The sequence below is a fragment of the Periplaneta americana genome, chromosome 8, assembly GCF_040183065.1.
Source record: "Periplaneta americana isolate PAMFEO1 chromosome 8, P.americana_PAMFEO1_priV1, whole genome shotgun sequence".
Lineage (NCBI taxonomy): Eukaryota > Metazoa > Arthropoda > Insecta > Blattodea > Blattidae > Periplaneta > Periplaneta americana.
Genome location: NC_091124.1, coordinates 30,089,015 through 30,107,359, shown reverse-complemented (window position 1 = coordinate 30,107,359; position 18,345 = coordinate 30,089,015). Strand labels below are relative to the sequence as shown.

Sequence of the window (18,345 nt, the reverse complement as noted above, 5' to 3'; positions counted from 1 at the left end):
ATTTATTAAACTTGTTTCGTGACTTCAAACTTGAGACAAATAAACATGTAAAATCATGTCAAGAGAGCTATAAATAAAGTCCTCTTATTATTATAGTCCTCTTGAATCATGTTGAGTAGGCATAAAACTAAACAAAATATTATTACTAATCAAACTTGACAATAGATGCTCAAAATGAGAACTATTCAGAGCCAAACAATGTTCCATTGTCTTCCTCACAGTTAATATATACTGATTTGTTCCATCTCGTATCTGCAATCAAGTACAATCATGTAGAGTAGGCCATGAAATTAAACAAAATATTATTACTAACCAAACTTGACAATAGATGCTCAAAATGAGAACTATTCAGAGCCAAACAATGTTCCATTGTCTTCCTCACAGTTAAGATATGACTGATCTGTTCCATCTTGTATCTGCAATCAAGTACAATCATGTAAAGTAGGCCACGAAATTAAACATATTATTATTAATAACCAAACTTGACAATAGATGCTCAAAATGAGAACTATTCAGAGCCAAACAATGTTCCATTGTCTTCCTCACAGTTAAGATATGACTGATCTGTTCCATCTCGTATCTGCAATCAAGTACAATCATGTAAAGCAGGCCATGAAATTAAACAAAATATTATTACTAACCAAACTTGACAATAGATGCTCAAAACGAGAACTATTCAGAGCCAAACAATGTTCCATTGTCTTCCTCACAGTTAATATATGACTGATCTGTTCCATCTCGTATCTGCAATCAAGTACAATCATGTAAAGTAGGCCATGAAATTAAACAAAATATTATTACTAACCAAACTTGACAATAGATGCTCAAAACGAGAACTATTCAAAGCCAAACAATGTTCCATTGTCTTCCTCACAGTTAATATATGACTGAACTATTCCATCTCGTATCTGCAATCAAGTACAATCATGTAAATTAGGCCATGAAATTAAACAACATATTATTAATAACCAAACTTGACAATAGATGCTCAAAATGAGAACTATTCAGAGCCAAACAATGTTCCATTGTCTTCCTCACAGTTAATATATGACTGATCTGTTCCATCTCGTATCTGCAGTCAAGTACAATCATGTAAAGTAGGCCATGAAATTAAAAAAAATATTATTACTAACCAAACTTGACAACAGATACTCAAAATGAGAACTATTCAGAGCCAAACAATGTTCCATTGTCTTCCTCACAGTTAAGATATGACTGATCTGTTCCATCTCGTATCTGCAATCAAGTACAATCATGTAAAGTAGGCCACGAAATTAAACAAAATATTATTAATAACCAAACTTGACAATAGATGCTCAAAATGAGAACTATTCAGAGCCAAACAATGTTCCATTGTCTTCCTCACAGTTAAGATATGACTGATCTGTTCCATCTCGTATCTGCAATCAAGTACAATCATGTAAAGTAGGCCACGAAATTAAACAAAATATTATTAATAACCAAACTTGACAATAGATGCTCAAAATGAGAACTATTCAGAGCCAAACAATGTTCCATTGTCTTCCTCACAGTTAAGATATGACTGATCTGTTCCATCTCGTATCTGCAATCAAGTACAATCATGTAAAGCAGGCCATGAAAATAAAGAAAATATTATTACTAACCAAACTTGACAACAGATACTCAAAACGAGAACTATTCAGAGCCAAACAATGTTCCATTGTCTTCCTCACAGTTAATATATGACTGATCTGTTCCATCTCGTATCTGTAATCAAGTATAATCATGTAGAGTAGGCCATGAAAATAAAGAAAATATTATTACTAACCAAACTTGACAACAGATACTCAAAATGAGAACTATTCAGAGCCAAACAATGTTCCATTGTCTTCCTCACAGTTAATATATGACTGATCCGCTCCATCTCGTATCTACAATCAAGTATAATCATGTAGAGTAGGCCATGAAACTAAAGAAAATATTATCACTAACCGAACTTGACAACAGATACTCAAAATGAGAACTATTCGTGGCAAAACAATGTTCCATTGTCTTCCCCACAGTTAATATATGACTGATCTGTTCCATCTCGTATCTGCAATCAAGTATAATCCTGTAGAGTAGGCCATGAAAATAAAGAAAATATTATTACTAACCAAACTTGACAACAGATACTCAAAATGAGAACTATTCAGAGCCAAACAAAGTTCCATTGTCTTCCTCACAGTTAATATATGACTGATCTGTTCCATCTCGTATCTGTAATCAAGTATAATCATGTAGAGTAGGCCATGAACTAAAGAAAATATCATTATTAACGAAACTTGACAACAGATACTCAAAATGAGAACTATTCGGGGCAAAACAATGTTCCATTGTCTTCCTCACAGTTAATATATGACTGATCTGTTCCATCTCGTATCTGCAATCAAGTATAATCATGTAGAGTAGGCCATAAAATTAAACAAAATATTATTACTAACCAAACTTGACAATAGATGCTCAAAATGAGAACTATTCAGAGCCAAACAATGTTCCATTGTCTTCCTCACAGTTAATATATGACTGATCTGTTCCATCTCGTATCTGCAATCAAGTATAATCATGTAGAGTAGGCCATGAAACTGAAGGAAATATTATTACTAACCAATCTTGACAACAGATACTCAAAATGAGAACTATTCAGAGCCAAACAATGTTCCATTGTCTTCCTCACAGTTAATATATGACTGATCTGTTCCATCTCGTATCTGCAATCAAGTACAGTCATGTAAAGTAGGCCATGAAACTAAAGAAAATATTATTACTAACCAAACTTGACAACAGATGCTCAAAATGAGAACTATTCAGAGCCAAACAATGTTCTATTGTCTTCCTCTCACTTAATATATGACTGATCTGTTCCATCTCGCATCTGCAATCAAGTACAGTCATGTAAAGTAGGCCATGAAACTAAAGAAAATATTATTACTAACCAAACTTGACAACAGATGCTCAAAATGAGAACTATTCAGAGCCAAACAATGTTCTATTGTCTTCCTCACAGTTAATATATGACTGATCTGTTCCATCTCGTATCTGCAATCAAGTACAAACATGTAGAGTAGGCCATGAAATTAAACAAAACATTAGACATCCAAGATGAACAAAACTGCATATTTGGAACTTCATGTTGCCTAGACAACGTTTAATTATTGCTGCTCTCATATCATTATACAGTTCCGCCAAACTCGTCAGAACCAACATGTCATAATTGCAACAAATCATAAGATACAGAGGTGATCACTTGAAATGTGTCGTTAAAAATTAATGACATACAAATAAATATCATTGATGAAGCCGTATCTTATTATTTTATTTCTTTCCTTTCCCAGTCAGTGAATTAATTTGTATCTACACGGTTATACCACAGTCTAGTATATACAGTCACGAAGCTTGAGTTTATGAGGGTACTAGGAACAATAGACTGTGCAGGTACTATTTCCCATTGTTTGTAATGAGGCGATAGTAACGATCCTAGTGGTTAGCAACTATCTACGGATGCATATTTACCACGTATTAAGCTTCGTGACTGTATATACTAGACTGTGGTTGTACTTCAAATGAAAAGTATCTGCAGACAACAGAATGATCTAAAGTCTATTTGATTACCGATAGATTTTGCGCATACGCGGTAATTGTGGTCAGGAAAAGAGCTTACTGTACATGATTAAATGCAACAAATGAACGTAAATCTAGACGTTTGTAAACTAGAGTAAAAGTGACATAACACCAACATTTAACCTTGCTGAAAGATAGCCAGCATTATGACATTATTAGGCATACAGTAAATTCTTCATGAACTTGAAAACATACTTTTAGGTGGATTGCAGCAACTCAGTTTCAAGCAACACATGCAAGAAGAGTTTTCCCTTGCTTTGATGAACCGGAATTCAAGGCGACTTTCAAGATCAGTATAGATACACCATCTGGATATCATTCATTGAGCAATATGCCTGTAGAAAAAACAGAGCCAATCATTGAGTGAGTATCCGAATGATTATGCTTTCTTACTGATTTGTGTGATAAGTGATTAGTGATTATGCAATGTGAACCGATGTATTAAATTTTCACGTTAATTGTTAATAAAAGATTTTGTTTTTAAAAATAAGGTTTAGAAAATAAAAACGCTTTTTGACGTTACTTAAATATGATAATTAAGTTGAATTTCATTTGTTTTTCAAACATTTTGACTAATTTTAAAGTAATCTTTAGATAATAATTTTTTATGTCTTTCAGATAATTTGAAATAATATAACATAGCTTACAAACATTATTTTAATATGGTATTCGAAATAAATTTTAGATAATTTTAAAATAAATTTGAGAATAATGCAAGAATGATATTAAGGGTAAAGGGTGATATTTTATTTTAATTTTTCCTATTTGGTGTAAATTTTTATTTTTTGTATGTAGAGAGCTCATGCTTAAAGCAACTTAACCAAATGTATATATATATATATATATATATATATATATATATAAAGAATTATTTGGGGCCCAGATTTGAAAAAAGAAGTATATACCCAATGCAGTATTTTACTGAAATCGATATATCTAAGCCATTTTTGAAGATAAATTCAAATAGTTTTTATATTTTACTTGTAAAAGCACGCTCTACAAACTGTCTGTAACAGAATTTTGATATTAGTCCCTTACTTACTCACAAATGGCTTTTAAGAAACCCGCAGGTTCATTGCCGCCCTCACATAAGGCCGCCATCCGTCCCTATCCTGTGCCAGTCACATTCCGAGACTTATTGTATAGTTTCGTAACAAGCTGTTTTTACGGTGATTGGTTGTTAGCCCTTCGCCCAAGCCCCAAGCTGGAGGACTACTCCATATCGGCTGTCCACGACTGCTTATTCAATATATTTTTCACAGCTACCCTCCATATCTGGAGGCCGTCTACATTTGTAAAATAAACAATTAAAATGTAATAACATTTTTTTAATTTCCCTTTTTGCAAATAGGCATATATATTTTTAAAATAAAATCAATTAGCAAAATTTTGTTACAAAAAAAGTTTCCTAATAGTTTGAAGAATGTGTGTAATACATTTCAAGCATGTACGAGTATCTTTAATAGTTAAGAAATTATGTTCATTTTTGTCTGGCAATGTAGCAAAAAAATGAAGTTACCTGAAACATCAACCAAAGAGGGCGTGTGATTAAAAAACCCAGAGCTCAGGAACTTTAAAATTAGTGTCTCAACATCCGATAAGGGCACAAATATCCACAGAATGTTATGCAGTGTATTCCACACTTATAACAGAGTGTTTTAAAGATTATTCTTTGTAATGTACTCATTTTTTACCCCAAAATACCGTCCTTTCTCCTTAAGATGTTATTTTGAATTATTATGTAAATTTTTAAAATGAATTTTATGATATTTGAAATATATATTGTAATAAAATTATATGAAGACAATTTTTAAAGTGATCTTTAGATGATTTTAAAAGTAACTAAAATTTTGTAATATTTTTAACATAACTTTCTAATCGATTTAAAAGAAATTTTACAACCTTTTAAGGTACTTAAACTTATTGTAAGAATGTTTTAAGATGGTCTTTAAATATCTGTACTGTAGAAGAATATGAGACAATTAATAATAAATTATATAATAATAATAATTTATTTAATCTGACAGGATTAAGGCCATAAGGCCTTCTCTTCCATCCTACCAGATAGCACATATAAATACAAAAAAGAAATACAAACACTGATGAAAATGATACAACTTAAGTTAAAGCCCTAGCAGCCCTATAGCAGTTTTTAAAGATTTTACAATAAAAATAAAAATTAGCTAAATTATTTCGAAAGACTGTAACTTTAAAAAAAAATTTAGAACAATGTACAAAACTCATGTACAACACTGTTATAAGATTATTAAAATACGGCACTTTAGAGTAGTTAAAATAATTTAGAAATATTTAAACATAATTTTGCATTAATAGGAAGACTATTTAAAGTTTTGCTGTGAACACTGGAATGGACGTATTTGTCTATACCTTAATAAAGATGCTAAGTTTTGAAATTATTTTCAAATGTATTTTATTATAATAAAAATTACTTTAGGTATCGGTACTGTAGTAGTTTTTAAATTTAATTTTTAACGATTCTGAGGTGTGAAAATTACTTCAATATCTTTGGAAAATGTTTAAAATGTATTGTTAACATTCAGTATATTTAAGATAAATTAAAATAATTTAAAAATTTATCTAACGTAGTTGAAACGGATTTTAGAAACTATAAATCGCTTTAAATATTACAAATTATTATATTAAAATCATTAAAAAAAAATTAATCGGATACAATAAAAGTGAGGGAGGACAATATTAAAGTGTCCTAGGAGAGGAAGAAGATTAAAGTAGTGAAACATAATACATTTCTAGCCTATTCATGTGTACTTGTGAATTGTTGCAGTTCTGATGGCAGAGTAAATTATGTCTTTAAAGAGACACCTAGCCCTATGTCGACGTACCTCGTCGCGTTTGTTGTATCAGATTTCCAAAGTAAGGAATACACTGAAGGTGCATTCACTTTCTCAGCATGGGCTCGCGAGGAAGCCATTGCTAATGCTGAGTATAGCCAAGAAGTAGGACCTCGACTGGTGCAATTCTTCGAAAAATATACTGATATTGATTACAAGTTTCCCAAGATCGACCAGGTGGCCTTGCCTGATTTTGCAGCCGGAGCAATGGAAAACTGGGGATTAATTACATACAGGTATTTATGATCTTTGAATAAGAAATAATACAACATGAACACTCCTTATGTTCGAGTAAGTGAAAATGCATTTGTTTTAAGTGTCATAGCCTATTTAAGATAAAACTGTTTAATACATTATCGGTACATTTTTCTGACACAACTGTAGCAGTTAATTGGTTTAGGAAAGTACGAGCCATTAAAATTACTTACAAGCAGTAGGAGGAAGAAGAATAAAGTGCATAAGATTTGATGATATGGCGTTGTTAGCAGAAGAGGAAATGATACTAAGAGATTGCTACTGGAGCTAAATGACAGCTGTGAGCAGTATGGGATGAAGATAAATGCAAACAAGACGAAGAGCATGGTCATAGGAAGAAAATAAAGAAAGTAAATTTACGAATTCTGAATGAGGCAGTAGAGCAAGTTGTTGTTGTTGTTGTTTTCTAATGCCAGGCGTTTGACAGTAAAGTCATTTGACCTCTTGCACTCCAATATTTTTCAAAGATATTTTCATCGTCAGGCACTGAAGCACAGATTTTGAGGTGTTCCGAATCCATTTCTTGGTTTGAGTTGCACAATGGGCAGTTAGGGGACTGATATATTCCAATTCTATACAGGTGTTTGGCCAAACAATCATGGCCTGTTGCCAATCTAAATACAGCTACAGAGCAAGTGGACAGCTTCAAATACTTGGAGTGTACCATAAGCAGTAACATGAGCTGCTGCCAGGAAGTCAAAAGAAGGATAGCAATGGCAAAGGAAGTTTTTAATAGAAAAAGGAGCATCTTCTGCGGACCTCTGGAGAAGGAACTAAGGAAGAGATTAGTGAAGTGCTTTGTTAGAAGAGGAGGAAATGATACTAAGGGATATGCTACTGGAGGTAAATGACAGCTGTGAGCAGTATTCTTCTTCTTCTTCTTTGGCACTACGGCCCTTGTAGTCTAGCCTTGGCCTCCCTTAGGATCTTGGTCCATTCCTGTCCAACCAGAGCCTTCTGCCTCCATCTTCTCACGCCTAGAGTCCATAAATCGTCCTCCACTCCATCCAACCATCTTAGTTTCTGTCTGCCAATATTGCGTCTGCCTTCTGGTTTTGTGTTTAGAATCTTTTTTGGTATTCTCTGATCATTCATCCTGATTACATGTCCTAACCATTCCAACCTACGGGCTTTGATTTCAGCAACAATATCTGGAGATTTATATTGAGTTTTCAGTTCTGTATTATATCTAATTCTCCAGTGCCCATTCTCATATTTAGGACCATAGATTTTCCTTAGAATTTTCCTTTCCCATGTCATCAGTTGTTGTTCCATTTTCTTCGACAGAGTCCAAGTTTCACTGCCATAAAGCACAATTGGTCTTACGACTGTTTTATATAATGTAAGTTTTGCTTTTTGTGAGCAGTATTAGATGAAGATAAATGCAAACAAGACGAAGACCATGGTCACAGGAAGAAAAATAAAGAAGATAAACTTTTATATAATTCCTGAATTTGTGAGTATTTTTTGTAAATTTGATGTCCTCAGGCAAACTATTGTAAATTTTGAGACCAAAAACCATATAGGTTCTTAAAAGTATTTATTTCAGTCACTGACTTCACAGCATATGTTTAAGGTGCTAACCTTAAACATATGCTGTGAAGTCAGTGACTGAAATAAATACTTTTAAGATACAATATAGACTTCTCTGAAAATAAAAAATGAATTGCAAAATATAGGTTCTGCTAATACTTGTAAGATGGTGTACTGGAATAGTTAAACTATTTTTGTTACGAGTATCATAAGTATGAAAGTCACTATTTTGGTGAAAATATGGAATGTGGCATTGTATGGGGCAGAAACGTGGACATTACGACGAAGTAAAGAGAAGCGATTAGAAGCATTTGAAATGTGGATATGTAGAAGAATGAAGCTGTCTTAGAAAGAGTGGGTGAAGAAAGAATGATGCTGAAACTGATCAGGAAGAGAAAAAGGAATTGGTTGGGTCACTGGCTGAGAAGAAACTGTCTACTGAAGGATGCACTGGAAGGAATGGTGAACGGGAGAAGAGTTAGGTGCAGAAGAAGATATCAGATGATAGACGACATTAAGCTATATGGATCATATGCGGAGAGAAAGAGGAAGGCAGAAAATAGGAGAATGCTGGGTTTGCAGTGAAAGACCTGCCCTTGAGCAGAACACTAAATGAATGAATATAAGAAAGGTAAGTAAAGAGTCTTCCAATAAGAGTGTCATACTTTTAAAATGAAACAAATTGTATAAACGAAAGAAGTTTATTTATTTTATTGCTATTTTATTACTTTTTTGAAGCACATTTAATGCCATTACGTATGGAAGAGAACGTCAATTAAATGGCCGCCGCGGCTTCATTGGGTTGCGCGTATACGGATCTTCCAATTTTCAATAACATACAAACGTAAACCAGGCTCAAATTCACGAATAACGCACATGATATTGTTCCTTAGGCCATTAACTGTTCCGGCTTGTCGGCATAAACCCGTGTTTTAACATAACCCCATAATAAGTAATCCAGCGGCGTTAGATCACATGATATCGGAGGGCAGTTAACATCACCACCACGTGAAATGATGAAATCTCTGAACTTCTCCTCGAAAGATTGATTGTTTCGTGAGCAGTATGACACTATTAGAGGAAACATGGAAGTTTTACTTGAAGCAAATAATGAGACTAGTTTGAAAGTAAATTCCGAAAAGACAAAATATATGACTATGTCTCGTGAACAGTAGTACGAAATAGAAGTATAAAAATTGGAAGTTTATCCTTTGAAGAGATGGAAAAATTTAAATATGTTGGAGCAACAGTAACAAATATAAATGATATTCAAGAGAAAATTAAACGTAGTATAAATATGAGAAATGCCTGTTATTATTCGGTTGAGAAGCTTTTGTCATCCAGTCTGTTTAAAAAAAAAACTGGAAGTTAGAATTTATAAAACAGTTATATTATTACCAGTTGTTCTGTGTCGTTGCGAAATTTGAACTCTCACTTTGTGAGAGGAACAAAGGAGAATAAGATACTTATGGAAATATTTTGGGCTAAAAGAGATGAACTTACAAGAGAATGCAGAAACTTACACAACGCAGAACTGCACGAAATGAATTCTTCACCTAACATAATTAGGAACATTAAATCCAAACGATTGAGATGGGCAGGGAATGTAGCACGTAAGGAAATGCGTATAGTGTGTTAGTTGGGAGACCTGAGGGAAAAAGACCTTTGGGGAGGCCGAGACGTAGATGTGAAGATAATACTAAAATTAATTTGAGAGAGGTGGAAATTTTAAAATATGAGTCGTTCAGAGCAAAATTGGTGTAAGTAAAAATTGGGTATGACGTTTAAAGTAAAAATTCCGTAAAATACAGCGCAAAGTAGCAATTAATATGTCCTTCTTTCTATCTACTGACTACTAATAGTTTAAATAAATTGAGTATGAATTACTAATTTGCGCTGTATTTTACAGAATGTTTACTTTAACCCTCATTACGCACTTTTTACTTACACCACTTCTGCTCTGAACAGCTCATATATTGGAGCAACAATAACAAATATAAATGACACTCGAGAGAAAATTAAACGTAGCATAAATATGAGAAATGCCTGTTATTGTTCGGTTGAGAAGCTTTTGTCATCCAGTCTGCTTTCAAAAAAGCTGAAAGCTATAATTTATAAAACAGTTATATTACAGGTTGTTCTGTATGGCTGTGAAACTTGGACTCTCACTTTGAGAGAGGAACAGAGCTTAAGGGTGTCCGAGAATAAGGTACTTAGGAAAATATTTTTGGCTAAAAGGGATGAACTTACAGGAGAATGGAGAAACTTACTACAACGGAGAACTGCACGCATTGTATTCTTCACCTGACATAATCGGAACATTAAATCCAGACGTTTAAGATGGGCAGGGAATGTAGCACATACGGATGAATCCAGAAATGCGTATAGTGTATTAGTTGGGAGACCTGAGGGAAGAAGACCTTTGGGGAGGCTGAGACGTAGATGAGAGGATAATATTAAAATTAATTTGAGAAAGGTGGGATATGATATTAGGGATTATATTAATCTTGCTTAGGATAGAGAAAGCTGGAAGGCTTATGTGAGGGCGGCAATGAAGCTCCGGTTTCCTTAAAAGCCATAAGTAAGTAAGTAAGTGTACAAAAATATACATAAATGCAAATAACAGGTAAATAAGAATACAAACAGAATAATGTAATAATACATAAGTAAAAAAAATGAGGATATAAAATAATTCAAGATATGTCCTTAATAATAATAATATCCAGTCCTATCCCGTTGTACACGAAATGTAAGAAATACTTTTAGTTTCATTTATACAGGGTGTTTCAAAAATACGGGGCATAATTTCAGGTATGTATTTCCCACATGTAGACAATCAAAATAGTTCATTACAACATGTGTCCGGAAATACTTTATTTCCGAGTTATGGCCTTCACAACATTGAAATTCACCGGAACGTTTTTCTTTCCGCAGGTCGTTGCCGTCAAAGGAGACATTAAGAGGGCACTCTGACAGTTCATTCCGAGGCGAAGGTTACATTCAGTGTTGTGTAGGCGTTAGGCTGTGCGACATGTATTCAAATCAAGAGCTGGCAGAGATACACTTCATGTACGGTAAGGCGGACGGCAATGCTGCTCTGGCTCGTCGCTTGTATCAAGAGAGGTACCCACAGCTACAATGTCCAGATCGGAAGACATTTGTACGTCTTCATTACCGTCTGTGCGAGTATGGAAAATTTAACTCTCCTGGTTTGGGAAGGGGACGACCAAGATCTACAACTCCAGAAGTACAGGAGGAGATTTTGGAGGATGTGAACATGACTCCTTCTATCAGCACACGAAGGGTAGCGTTGCAAGTCAATGTTCCTCATACGACTGTCTGGAGACTGTTGAAAGAGTATCAATTGTATCCTTATCATTTGCAACGTGTACAGACCCTGTCACCAGCAGATTACCCTGCACGAGTTAGGTTCTGTCAGTGGTTCTTGCAGCAGTGTGGTGTAAATCCGAACTTTCCTGCCTTAGTGTTATTTACAGATGGAGCAAAGTTCACACGAGATGGCATAACAAATTTCCACAATCAGCATGTATGGGCGTATGAAAACCCACGTGCAACTGTTCCATCTCATCACCAGGTGCGGTTCTTCCTCAACATGTGGGCCGGTATCATTGGTGATCGATTAGTTGGACCCCATGTACTTGTAAACAGACTTACGGGGCAGGCGTACACAAACTTCCTGGAAAACACCATACCTCATGTTTTAGAAGACACTCCACCGATCAATCGTCAACACATTCACTTCTTGCATGATGGCGCTCCTGCACACTTCAGTCGTACGGCTCGCCGGTACTTGGATCGAAGGTTTCCTGATCGATGGATAGGTAGAGGTGGGCCAATTGCTTGGCCTCCACGCTCACCTGATCTGAACCCTCTCGATTTCTACTTGTGGGGCCATTTAAAATCATTGGTTTATTCGTCTCCGGTGCCTGATTTGGAATCCCTTCGGAATCGAATTGTGGCATATTCTGAGGACATACGCAATACTCCTGGAGTTGGGGATCGTGTTCGCAGGTCAATGAGACATCGATGTGAGGTCTGTATTCAAGCAGGAGGTGGATATTTTGAACATCTTCTGTAATGACAACGACCTGCGGAAAGGAAAACGTTCCGGTGAATTTCAATGTTGTGAAGACCATAACTCGGAAATGAAGCATTTCCGGACACATGTTGTAATGAACTATTTTGATTGTCTACATGTGGGAAATACATACCTGAAATTATGCCCCGTATTTTTGAAACACTCTGTATATTTAAAATTTTCTGAAAAATAAACAGAAATAAGAAATTATTGTCTTATTGAGTTCTCTAGTATCCTATGAAATATTGTATTTGTGTAACACTGAAGGGGATATAAATCCATTAGACAGTTTTTCTCTTTTTACAGGGAAACTGGACTCTTGTATTATGATGGAATATCTACAGAGTCGAACAAAAAGGGAATAGCACGCGTAGTCGCTCATGAACTTGCCCACATGTGGTTTGGGAACTTGGTTACGCTAGATTGGTGGGAACACACATGGCTGAACGAAGGGTTTGCTACCTACTTCCAGTACCTTGCAACCGATGACGTAAGTATAACATTTATGCACCAAATTAAATGTTAATTTGAGCAACTTCTTGAAAAAGAATGGCTGTCTTGAAATCGATTGTTACTTATAGTTTTAGAAAGGAATGTGATAAAATTGCACTTTGTAAATAAAGGCATTTTTTTTTTTTTTTTGGAAATGAAAAAGATAATACAGTACTGTCTTCCTCCGACGAGTTTAGTGCTGGGACCTGAGGTATTCTTCCCATCGGTGCGGGGGGGTTGTAGGTAGATTCTTTTGTTGCTTCAGCCAAACCGAGCCGAGCGGAGTGGGAAGTATTAATCGTCCAAAAATATGCAGTCTTCAGTTTGTAGTAGTGTGTGAATATTTCATATACATATTGTTTAGCTAGGCCTATGTGATTTTGTTATAAATATATTAAATATATTGTTGCAATTTTTGCTCAAACATCTCCCTGATGTTAGCTATGTTAATATTATATGAATTACTCATATTAAATATTTCACCGTTACAAGTCATTTTTAAGGTAACATGCTGTGGAAAATGGGTCAACGAGACGAGTAGATATTTTAGCGTACAATACTGACACTAAACAGGGCATCATTGTGGACCCCACGATACGTTTTGAAGTAGAATGTCATCAGTCAGCCGAGGTCCACCTTGAGAAGAAGTCGATCTATGAGCCTACAGTCAACTATTTCAAGCTGAAATATGCCTTAATTCACGTTGAGGTATTCGGCTTGCTCATAGGTGCTCGAGGGACTACACCAGCTTTTTTCGAAGAATTTCGACGGCAGTTTGCTCTGCCATCATCTCTGAGGGATGACATTGTGATAATTGTGTTAAAAAAATCCTGCCAAATCCTAATTAAACACATGGTGTCACATTAATAGCAATTGTAATTTTTCACGCCCTTTTCTTTGTTCCCCTTTTTTAAAACTTAATATCTATGCTTACATATGTATAATTTTTTTTTGAGGATATACTGAGTCCGTAAGGGCTACCCTCAATGGGGGGGCAGTTTAATATTATTATTATTATTATTATTATTATTTTATTATTTTTTTTAAATTGATTACTTTACAAATTTAATTCAATTCTACTAATCACTAAATTTTATAGTTTGATTCTTCTTTTCATTTATATTATTATAGTTTTATTATGATTTTTATGTTTATTTATTTTATTGTATTTGTATTTCTGATGGTGTGATGGCCTTAACCTCACCAGAATAAATAAATAATAGACTAAATAAAGAAATAAAATGTTCTACAATACTTTCCTTCTCTGAACACGTAAGTACGAATGGTTGTATCTCTATCTCGCCAAAAATACGTTAGAAAGCTAATAGGCATACTGCTCTTGTAAATTGGGCGAATGTTTTCAGTATGATTGTACTTCCTTCCAGACTGGCGATGTCACTGTTCCCTCCCACTCCAGTACCGCGCTAGACTAGTCGGACCCGCATTCCTCTCAGCCCTAAACTCCTCAGAGGATGACAGTATGACCAGACGTCTCATTTTCAAATGGACAGTCTTTTTTCCGACCTTTCGCCCCAGTGTCCTTACAGAACTTATTAGCCCTTCATAGTTCTTATTCAGAATATGCATTGCTTGGGAGTAGATAAATATTTTTTGTTATGCTTGAATTACGAAAGTAGGATGTAGAGTACAATTTAATACCGCCAGAAATGCATATAATGCTAGTTGGAAGACCTGAGGAAGAAAGACCTTTGGGGAGGCCGAGACGTAGATGGGAGGATAATATTAAAATGAATTTGATGGAGGTGGGATATGATGCTAGGAACTGGATTTATTTTGCTCAGGAAGAGAAGGGCGATGGAAGGCTTATGTGAGGGCGATAATGAATCTCCGGATGTACGAGTAAGTAACTAGTATTTATTTGACTAAAAATATTAATACTTTGTACAGGTGGAAGATAATTGGCAGTTCATGGATCAATTTCTCTTGGACCAACACCAAAGTGTATTTGCAACCGACGCTCTTCTGGGTACTCAATCTCTGTCTAGTGAGGTTAATTCTCCAGACGAAATCATGAGCAAGTTCGGTAGCATTTCTTACAATAAAGGTTTGTACACCTTACATATTTATCTGTAAATTTAGAACCAAATTTCAAACTGTTGGTTATTGGATTTTAAGTTAGTAATCCATGCCGTCTTTATAATTATAATTTATTAAATCTGTTGACTTCATGAGTGTCTTTGAATACTCAACACTACAGTCCAGTTGCACTATATACTCGTATTATGCAAGTTTTGTTGAAGTTACATATATTATATTTCAGTACCGTCGATTACTTTACTTGACGCCATCTATTTAGGGAAATTGATTGTTTTTATACGCACGTTCTAAAGGCAGGCGTATGGACGATCCATTCAAATCGACATAATATACATATACTATACGAGTAAGTACCAACTGTCAGACAAGAAATGAAACGAGCAAGATATCGATGCGTGGTTCATGTAGAGAGGATATCTTACAACTACAAAATAATATGGTTTTATGGAAGAAAAGCCTGGTACTAAAAGGTATATCGAAAGATGCATTGAAAGATGACTTATCGAGTGTGTTGGAAGTTGTAAGAAAGAGAGTGGAGGAAGATGACAAGGGGCAGGTTAGAACATTAAACAATTGTTAGGAGAATAATTTCAAGGAAAAATTGTTCCAGGATCGATACCCGGCCCGGGAACAATTTTTCCTTTAAATTATTGAAACCTGCTTTACAGGGAGCTACTACCTGAAAGCCAGATTTGCATAATTGTTAGGAGAGTCAAGGCTCCACAAAGATTGTCTAACATCTTAAGAGGAGTAGTTGTATTAGTAGCAGTGTCATTTTTAAAACTAGCAGTGACAATAGTACTGGTATAAAAGTACTAGTGGTGGAAGTGTTAGTAGTAGCAGTAGTAATGGCAATGATAGAATTAGCAGTGATAATAGCGCTGGTAGACAAGTACTAGTAGTGGAAATATTAGTACTAATGATGGTAATAGTAGAATTGGCAGTGATAATAACGCCGGTAGACAAGTACTAGTAGTAGAAGTATTAGTAGTAGTAGTAGTAGTAATAGCAATAGTAGAATTAGTAGTGACAGTAGCGCTGGCAGATAAGTACTAGTAGTGGAAGTATTAGTAGTAGTAGTAGTAGTAGTAGAATTAGTAGTGACAGTAGCGCTGGCAGATAAGTACTAGTAGTGGAAGTATTAGTAGTAGTAGTAGTAGTAGTAGAATTAGTAGTGACAGTAGCGCTGGCAGATAAGTACTAGTAGTGGAAGTATTAGTAGTAGTAGTAGTAGTAGAATTAGTAGTGACAGTAGCGCTGGCAGATAAGTACTAGTAGTGGAAGTATTAGTAGTAGTAGTAGTAGTAGAATTAGTAGTGACAGTAGCGCTGGCAGATAAGTACTAGTAGTGGAAGTATTAGTAGTAGTAGTAGTAGTAGAATTAGTAGTGACAGTAGCGCTGGCAGATAAGTACTAGTAGTGGAAGTATTAGTAGTAGTAGTAGTAGTAGTAGTAGTAATGGCAATAGTAGAATTAGTAGTGACAGTAGCGCTGGCAGATAAGTACTAGTAGTATTAGTAGTATTAGTAGTAGTAGTAGTAATGGCAATAGTAGAATTAGCAGTGATAATAACGCCGGTAGACAAGTACTAGTAGTGGAAGTATTAGTAGTAGTAGTAATGGCAATAGTAGAATTAGTAGTGACAGTAGCGCTGGCAGACAAGTACTTGCAGTGGAATTATTAGTAGTAGTAGTAGTAATGGCAATAGTAGAATTAGTAGTGACAGTAGCGCTGGCAGACAAGTACTTGCAGTGGAATTATTAGTAGTAGTAGTAGTAATGGCAATAGTAGAATTAGTAGTGACAGTAGCGCTGGCAGACAAGTACTTGCAGTGGAATTATTAGTAGTAGTAGTAGTAATGGCAATAGTAGAATTAGTAGTGACAGTAGCGCTGGCAGACAAGTACTTGCAGTGGAATTATTAGTAGTAGTAGTAGTAATGGCAATAGTAGAATTAGTAGTGACAGTAGCGCTGGCAGACAAGTACTTGCAGTGGAATTATTAGTAGTAGTAGTAGTAATGGCAATAGTAGAATTAGTAGTGACAGTAGCGCTGGCAGACAAGTACTTGCAGTGGAATTATTAGTAGTAGTAGTAGTAATGGCAATAGTAGAATTAGTAGTGACAGTAGCGCTGGCAGACAAGTACTTGCAGTGGAATTATTAGTAGTAGTAGTAGTAATGGCAATAGTAGAATTAGTAGTGACAGTAGCGCTGGCAGACAAGTACTTGCAGTGGAATTATTAGTAGTAGTAGTAGTAATGGCAATAGTAGAATTAGTAGTGACAGTAGCGCTGGCAGACAAGTACTTGCAGTGGAATTATTAGTAGTAGTAGTAGTAATGGCAATAGTAGAATTAGCAGTGGCAATAGCGCTGGTAGATAAGTACTAGTAGTGGAAGTATTAGTAGTAGTAGTAGTAATGACAATAGTAGAATTAGTAGTGACAGTAATGCTGGCAGAGGAAGTATTAGCAGTAGCAGTAATAGTGCAAGAAGTCAGATAAAGAAAGAGATTATTTTTGGCGCCTTTTCGCAAAAAATAACAAAAAAAATGAAAGACTAAGAAAGTGTAAATAAATTGCTCTGTTGGTTGATGAAGATTCGATTATTGTTTCGTTTAAATTCACCCTCAATTACAGTTAAAAGCCGAAAGCTGCTTCATTTTTGTTGAGGTGAACTTGAATCTTTCATTGAATTCATATGTATTTTTCACACCTGAATAAACTCTTTTCACGTATTTTCTATTCCTTGTAGGGTTTTTGTATTACTATTTCCTCTTCTGAATCATTTGACCACATTTATTGGCTACTATTTTTTATTCATTGTCCCAAATAAAAAATGTATAATGAAATATGACAAGTAAATTTCTTATAGAAACAGAACACAGATCAGACTAGTAAAATCCACTGTTAATTTGCATGTCCCTTGTTACAAGTCGCTTGTTTCTGTGTTCAGGAAATATAAAAATATGACAAATTGGTAATGCAAGAGTCCCTTTACACTTTAACGGAATAATATGTGCCCAGGATCTCTATTGTGAGAAAGATGGTGGCCTTGGCCGGTGCTTACTACATAATCATCCGTACCGTAACACTTTTACAATAATTTCAGTTAAAATACATTTAGCTCAACTATGTGAATGCACATTGCGGATATCCTTCACTTTGATTCTACTCTATCAAGAAAAAATGAATATATATATATATATATATATATATATATATATATATATGTAGGCTATTATAACACTTTTACAATAATAATCAATTAGCAATAAGATATTATAACTCTTGCACATACAAGTGGAAATGACCGATTTTAAATGGAGTGGTAATTGCAACATATAGGCTACAGAATGTTTGAAATGTCCGTTTTTGATACAAAATACACAATTAAAATATTGGCATTAGTATGATATG

At 34.9% G+C, this 18,345-nt stretch overlaps 1 protein-coding gene across 1 annotated transcript in view; it reads left to right on the top strand.

Annotated features, from left to right (window-relative positions):
• Positions 1 to 18,345, top strand: part of LOC138704606 (aminopeptidase N-like) — an 81,679-nt gene that overhangs the window by 12,557 nt on the left and 50,777 nt on the right. The window contains exons 3-6 of the mRNA XM_069832681.1: positions 3,823 to 3,984; positions 6,425 to 6,727; positions 12,685 to 12,868; positions 14,779 to 14,935. Coding sequence (XP_069688782.1) covers positions 3,823 to 3,984; positions 6,425 to 6,727; positions 12,685 to 12,868; positions 14,779 to 14,935 — 806 coding nt within the window. The remainder of the gene's footprint in view (positions 1 to 3,822; positions 3,985 to 6,424; positions 6,728 to 12,684; positions 12,869 to 14,778; positions 14,936 to 18,345) is intronic.